Source organism: Manihot esculenta, chromosome 13, assembly GCF_001659605.2.
Source record: "Manihot esculenta cultivar AM560-2 chromosome 13, M.esculenta_v8, whole genome shotgun sequence".
NCBI lineage: Eukaryota > Viridiplantae > Streptophyta > Magnoliopsida > Malpighiales > Euphorbiaceae > Manihot > Manihot esculenta.
The window spans coordinates 10406972-10414887 of NC_035173.2; the positions used below are offsets into that span (position 1 = coordinate 10406972).

General features: G+C 33.7%; 1 protein-coding gene across 1 annotated transcript; it reads right to left on the minus strand.

Moving 5' to 3' along the window:
- Positions 1-5148: 5148 nt before the first annotated feature.
- Positions 5149-7116, minus strand: LOC122721488. The gene is made up of 5 exons (XM_043949323.1): positions 6943-7116; positions 6729-6816; positions 6195-6385; positions 5612-5732; positions 5149-5462 (listed from the first exon to the last, which is right to left on the minus strand). The coding sequence occupies exons 1-5, from the start codon at positions 7114-7116 to the stop codon at positions 5149-5151; spliced, it is 888 nt and encodes a 295-aa protein (XP_043805258.1).
- Between the last annotated feature and the right edge of the window lie 800 nt (positions 7117-7916).

Here is a 7916-nt window from a genome sequence, read left to right on the forward strand (position 1 = left end):
AAATCGAATCGAATCGAACCGATTCGATTCGGTTTGATCGATTTCGATTTTTAATAATTTTTTATTTTTTTACACTTTATTTTTAATATTTTAAATTTTAATTAAAATATTTTAATTTTAATATGATTTAATTTCTCTATATTATTGAAAAAAATATATTATTATCACTAATAAATTCAGTTCGGTTTTTTCAATTTTTTCTGATTAAAACATAATCAAACTGAAATAACCGAAATTTTTAAAATTAAAAATTAAACCGAATCGAAATATATAAAAAACTGAACTAAATTTTTAAATCAATTCGATTCGATCGATTTTTTCGGTTTAAACCGAATATTACTCACCTTTTATTTATATATATATATATATATATATATATATATATATATATATATATATATATATAAAAGCTCATTCTAATTTGTCAAAAGATTCCAAATTTTAGATGTTATAATTTAATTGTGCAGTTTAAAACTGAATAAAATTAAAAAATAACTAAATAAGAGAAAAACCAGATTAAATCGTAACATTCGATTTTGCTTTAATTTAATTTAATTGAATTTTTATTAAAATTTTTATGTATTTTTTAAATAATTTACATATAAATATTTATTTTTATTACATTCATGTATTAATCTCTAATTAAAATTTTAATAATAAATAAATTTTTAAATTTAATTTCCATCTAATAAATCAGTCCTCCCACCAAGAGTAGTTACAACATGCCGTTAGTCTTTGTTTCATATGCAGGTTGAATTTTTTAGTGACAATAGTGCCCCTGCGAGGTGGGATCCAGAATTCATCCATTTTTAAACTTGTGTGTAAACCATAAATTGCATAATTTTTAATTTTAGGTTATGATCTTACAAATTATAAATGTAAAAGAATAAAAAAAAAAATACCATCATCATCTCTTTCCTTAAGCTAGAAGAGTGTAGTTACTGGAATTTGAAACTAAAATTGCAAGAAGGGGATGAAGAGAGGGAGATTGAGAACGAGAATGGAAAAGACAAAAACCATGAGCAGGAATTAGACTAAGAATATAAATCTAAGAAAGACTGTGATCGGGGTTTAAACTACTGTGGGGCAAGCACAAGCAAGAAGCTAGCAAGGAGGGGCCTTGCGTTGGCTTGGCTTTACTATTGATACGATGGTATTATTGTCATTAAAAAAATTAACCTACAGTCAAATAAAAACTAACCGTAGGCTACCATTATTTTAATATAAGGACCAATTTTGTCAAGCCAAACTTAAATTTAGAAATTTATTTATTAATCAAACTTTAATCAGGAATTAATTTATTTTTTTTTGAAATAAGGGGTTGAGGGAGTCGAACCTTAAATTTCTCAAGGTTACAAGTATGCACTTTCCATCAGGTTAAGTCTTGGAGTGCATCAGGAATTAATTTATGAATTTAGTCAAAAGTAAAACACTTATATGTAAATTACCCTTTATTTTTTAATATTTTAAATTTCAACGAAACCAACTAATTATATATTTATAATTCTCTAGTTTCGTTCAATTATTTACTCGATTCAGTTTTTTTTTAAAAAATTTTAAATAAAAATTAAATTAAACTAATTAAATTAAAATTTTTTAAAAATTAAATTAAATTAAATTAAATAAAAAATTAAATTAAATTAAAAATTACCCTTTATCAACGACTTTTTCAACTCATCTCTAAAACTCTAGAAAATACTTTATATTTGATCCATTGAAAATATTTTTAATGAAATAATTTATTGTATATTATTTACTTCTAATTTAAAAAAGTTAAAGGATATTGATATATAAATTTACATACAATATTGATAATAAAATTCTCAAAATTTAGAAAATAATTTTTTCTTTAAAAAGAAAAAGTTATTTCCTTAAAAATAATTTAATTTTTTTATAAATAAAATATTTTTCATTTATTAATTTTTTTAAAAGTATTAAGCATTAAAAAATATAAAAAATATTTTCAATAAAATAAATAGAAGCTATACATGAAAATATATATTTTTTTCTTGATTCAATAACAAGATTTTTTACTTTGTTCTATCCTGAAGCTATCGACTATATCACCTGAAGGAATCTTGATAATCAAAAAATGGATTCACCACCCACTTCATTTTCACAGACTAAAGGAGAAAAAGAAAAGAACAAGTGATGGCAGAGATATTTTAGATGGAGATCTTAAGAGCTAAGAGATAGAACTGTCTCAATTGAAGAAGACCAAATTTTAGAGTAAAACTTTTTGCATTATAAAACGATGGTAGAGAGATTATGCAAAACGCAATGTCTTAGCATAATATTTGGCAAATTAAAATTTGAAATGACATCATGTTAGTTATGCAAATTATTTAGTGATCAAATTTTGATCGCTGCTTAATCACCTAATTAATCGTAAATTAGTGCTAAATTTAGGCATCATTCTTCCAAAATAAAAGTATTAAAAAACTTTTGCTAAATTAGTCACCCGTATCTTGCGCGACTTACTTCAGCCATTATTATTGATGATTATTATTTGGTTGCTAATTATTGACCAATTACCGACTAAAAATTAGTTGTCTAATTTTTTAGATACAAAGTATCATCTTTTTAAATTGTTACAAAATGGTCGCTAATTGGTTATATTTTGGCGATTAATATATTTTGATTGCTAAAATTGATTACTATTTTACAAATTTTTTAAGTGTAGTATTGGACTTGGGCATAAATGAGATGAAGGATGATTTTCTCAACGATTAAAAATGGGCTCATGAAAAAGTAAATTGACTAAGGCGTAGATGTTGTTTGTAGTCCTAACTATTCTTTATTGATCAATTGACTAAATATGAGAGATGAAGTAAATGATGTTAAGTAATAATTAGCCTAACGCTCAAATTAGTAATTTAAGAGATAAAGAGCAAAATGGAAACTTTTAGAAGCATTTAGTGAGTTTGGAATTGCATATCTAGTGGTTTGATATCATTCTATTTATATAGCATAAAAAATGACGGTTTTTTATGAATTTTGAAGCAAGATTTTCTGCGACCCTCGTCACACTTTTGAAATTCATATGTAAAAATTTCATTTTCGAAAAGCTATCATGGGTCTCGTCCGGACATCGGCAGTAAAAGTTAGGACCGGTCCAAGTCCGCCATAAAATCCAAGACTAATTGTTTCGTGTCATTCCCTTCCACTTGTAAAGAACTCGACCTTGAGTTATTATCAGCAGGGTAGTAATGAAATAGATCCGCCAAACGTCTTAGAAATTTTCATCTCATTTGGGAGGTCAAGAACATAGGTATTATCATTAATCTTTTGAATGATCCGGAATGGACCAATCTTATTGAGATCAAGTTTTTTCTGTCCTCCACCACGTTCCTTACGTAAATACACCATAACTTGGTCACCGACATTGAAAAACTTGAAATTCCTATATTTGTTAGCTGTAGCTTTATACTTGTTTTTGGCTTCTGTAAGGTATTGTTGCACCTGTTTGAAAACATTCACATGCTGCTTTGCCAAGTTGCTTGTTGTAATACTGTTGTTGTGATGTTCAGTTGTCTACTTGGAAAAGAATCCCACATCGACAGTTTACTACAAATTGAAATTGTACATAATAGTTAGCATTAAACTACTAAATAGCTTGGATTGACCATTTTGGACCAAGTGGAAAGTGGTTCCAAAAGTTATTTAGGTCAGTTTAGGCTGGACTGTTTCAATTAGTATCAGAGCCACCTTGGATCAGAAAAATTGTGCAGAGCTAGTGGGCCAACGAGGAAAGGGCTACCCATGTGAGACTAGGTGGAGCCGCCCGAGATACTAGTGAACCACAATACCCAAGGGTTCGGTCCTGATTAACAATTGTATTCGATTCAGTTGCAATGAGAACGTCGCAAATTTAGCTCGACGGTTTACGGCAAATTAAAATTGTATATAATAGTTAGTACGAAACTACTAAATAACTTGGGTTAACCATTTGGAGTCAAGTGAAAAGTGGGTCCAAAAGTTATTTGGGTCAGTTTGGGCTGGACTGTTTCAATTGTGAGAACCTGTAGGAAGGGCAATAAGATCAACTGTGTGCGCTGTAATTTTTCTGTACACGACTGCAAATGGTGACATCTTTGTGGAACTGTGGATAACACTGTTGGACAAGAGCAAGATCGCAAGCAGTTTTCTTATTACTGCAGATGCAGCGCAGAAGATTGCCAAGAGTGCGGTTCACCACTTCAGTTTGTCCATCAGTTTAGGGATGGGTAGCACTGATGTATCGAAGTTCAATTCCAAAAAGTTTCCGTAAAGTCATCCAGAAGCGAGTTAGAAACTTCACATCTCTGTTAGAAGTAATGGCCTTAGGAATACCATGTAAGCGAACAACCTCCTAAAAAAACAGTTTTGCAACATGAGAAGCATCATTAGTTTTCTTGCAAAGAATGAAATACGTCATTTTGGAGAACCTGTCAACAACAATAAAAATGGAATCAGATCCACGTTGAGTACGTGAAAGACCAAAAATAAAATCCATAGACAAGTCCTCTTAAAGATATGCTGGAACAGGCAGTGGAATGTATAAGCCCATATTCTGCGAATGACATTTCTGAGTTTGACAAATTAGGCACTTCTGGACCTTCGAACTGTATTTCTTTTCAATTGTGTCCAGTGAAAACGCTCCTCCAACCCAACAATAGTCTTATCACACCCCAAATGACCATTCAAATCTCCTCCATGGACCTCTCGAATCAATTTTTTCCGCAGAGAAGATCGAGAAATGCATAACATGTTCTCCTTAAAAAGAAAGCCATCATGTATCAAGAACCCATCAGCAGACTAATGAGCCTGAACTTTAGCCCATATATCAGCAAAGTCATCATCTTTAGCATACAAATCCTTCCAAAATTCAAAACCCACAATCTCCTGATTGACTGTAATCAATAGAGTAGCCCTCGTACTTAAAGCGTCTGCCACCTTATTACTATGGCCAGCCTTATATTTTATGACATAATGAAAGGCTCCAAAATAAGTTGCCCATTAAGTATGCATCTTATTCACATGTTTTTGAGTTTTAAAGTGAATCAAAAATTGATGATCTATGTGAATAATAAACTCTCGCCCCATCAGATATTGCTCCTAAGTTTTAAAAGCCCATAATACTGCATATAACTCCTGCTCATAAGTAGACTACTTCTTCCTAACTCCATTCAATTTCTCTCTAAAAGAGGCAATAGGCCTTTTAGACTGTGACAACACTCCGGCAATCCCAACTCCATAAGCATCACATTTAACCTCAAAGAGTTTATTAAAATCAGGTAGAGCAAGAATAAGGGTAGAAGTAAGCTTATCTTTAATCTCTTCAAAGCTCTTGTTGGCAATGTCAGTCCAAACAAATTTCTGCACTCTCTTTTTCTTCAAACAATCTGCGATAGGAGCAACGATGCTACCGAAATTTCTGATAAACCATCGATAGAAAGTAGTAAGGCCATGAAAGCTGCGAACTTCAGAAATAGTTTTGGGAATGGGCCAATTTCGTATTGCTTTACCTTCTTCTCATCAATATGTATCCCTTTTGCACTAATAATAAATCCCAAGAACAAAACACGCTCCATCATATAAATGTGTTTTTTTAGATTAATAACCAACTCACTTTCTTGCAAGGCTGTCATGACTTGATGAATATGCTGTAAATGTTCTTCTTCACTGCGACTAAAAATCAAGATGTCATCAAAATAAACAACCACAAACTTGCGTAAGAAATGACGCAAAACCTAGTTAATAAGTCACATAAAAGTACTATGTACATTCGTCAAACCAAAGGGCATAACCAGCCACTCATACAAGCCTTCTTTAGTCTTGAAGGCTGTCTTCAATTCATCTCCCTCCTTAATCCGAACTTGGTGATAGTCGCTTTTAAGGTTAATCTTAGAGAAGACTTTAGACTCGGATAGCTGATCCAGCATGTCATCCAGTCATGGAATAGGGAATCGATACTGAACTGTAATTTTGTTGATGGCCCTGCTATCCATGCACATTCTCCAAGTCCCATCTTTCTTTGGACTAATAAAGCAGGTATTTCGCAAGAGCTAATGCTCTCCCGAATATGCCCCTTCTTCAATAATTCTTCAATCTGTTCTTGAAGGATTTCACTCTTCTTTGGACTCATTTTGTAATGAGGCAGATTTGGCAATTTTGATCCATGAATGAGATCAATCTGATGCTGGATATTCCACAAAGGTGGGAGCTTGGAGGATTCCTCCACTAAACGTCTTCAATAGTTCTTTGACGGGTGGTGGTAAAGATGGTGCATCCTCCACTGCGCCTGCTGCTCTCACTAATAAAGCCAGTATGCCTTCAGATTTCTCAACTGCACCTGATAGCCTTTGCATTCCCATGGAAACAACAACAACACTCTTTCCTTCCACTTTAGAATGTTTTACAGAACTGGAAGGCAAAATAGTAATCTTCTTTTGATTCCATGTGAACATGTATGAATTCTCCTTCCCCTTATGTAAAGCATCAACATCAAACTGCCAAGGGCGACCTAGCAAAATTTCACAGCAATTCATATCCACAACATCACAATTAACAAGTTCAGTATAAGATTTACCAATCAAAATAGGCATGCTGCAGATTTTGTTGGTTGCAGATTCTGTTGACTTCAATTGTTGGACCTTCCTTAATTCACCCGACTTTGTATGGCGAAGGGTGTGGCTGTGTAGGCAACTATAATTTCTCCACCAATTGCTTAGCTATTAGATTCTTACAACTACAATTATCTATAATTAGCCTGCAAATTGCTTCTCCTACTCGGCACTTTGCCTGGAAAATCTTCCTCTTTTGCGGCTCATCCTCCTATTTTGTCGAACATAAGATTTTTTTCACCACATAGGTGACCTCTCCATCTTCAGAACCAGCAATAGATCCGTCATCGTCATCCACTTCCTCCTCAAATTCAGCCACCTGCTCAACCACACTAACCTTTCGGTGATCATTGTTAACTCCTCTACGTTCTGGACAATTAATCGATCGATGATCAGATTGCCTGCAACAGTAACATATGTCTCCCGTTGGCTTCTGATAAGGATTGGTTTTGCCTCCTTTGTCTGCTGTAGTGGTGACTGATTTTCCCTTAGTGTCTCTCCTATCTTCCATAGTATTGTGAGGATTGCCAGAATTTATAACTTTAGAAGGCTGCTCGTCGTAATTGCCTCTATGCTGCTACGTCCTTGTCGAATTAGAATTTCTATAGTTAAAATTTCGGTTATACTGATGTCGTGGCTGCCAATCAACATGCTCTTCTACCCTTTTTGCCATCTCAATGGCATATGCCAAAAGTGAAAATCGCAGTTACTCCCATCATACAACGAATTTCGTGATTCAGGCCCCTCTGATAATGAGCAACCTATTGGGCTTCGTTCTCACAATTTTCACACCTCGCCTGCAACCTCAAAAACTCCTCGGTATATCCATCCACCCTTCGATTCCCTATACATAGTCATGATATCGGTTACATAAAACCTGAGCATGATCACTAGGCAAGAACCGCTGTTCAATCATCTGCTTCATCAACATCCAGTTTCGTATGGGTTTCAGCCTCCTTCGATAGTATTCGCTTTGAACCAAATTCCACTAGGCTGCTGCACCCCCTTTTAATTTTTAAGTCACAATCGGAACCTTTCAATTCTCTTCCACGTTCATAACTTTGAAGAAACGTTCAACCTCCGTCAACCAATCAAGAACAAATTCTACATCCAATGAACCAGAAAAGTTTTAAAGGTCTATCTTTATCTTGTAACCTTCTTGATAATTCTATTGGGAATTTGCAGGCACAGAATTGGCAACCATAGGATTGGCGTCCACTGGATTTGGAACTGGTTAGGGGCGTTCAGCTCCGGCGGGTAAGTGGATTCCCTATTGCAGGGCTAACTGTCCGATCATCTCCCTCAATTCTG

Excerpts from the sequence above, each read along its gene's own strand:
- LOC122721488 (XM_043949323.1), bottom strand. The coding sequence starts at position 7,116 with ATGGAAGATAGGAGAGACACTAAGGGAAAATCAGTCACCACTACAGCA. Across the intron at positions 6,817-6,942 it reads TTAACAATGATCACCGAAAG|GAGGATGAGCCGCAAAAGAG; the intron begins GTTAGTGTGGTT and ends TCGACAAAATAG. Across the intron at positions 5,733-6,194 it reads TCCTCCAAGCTCCCACCTTT|GTTTTGCGTCATTTCTTACG; the intron begins GTGGAATATCCA and ends CTTATTAACTAG.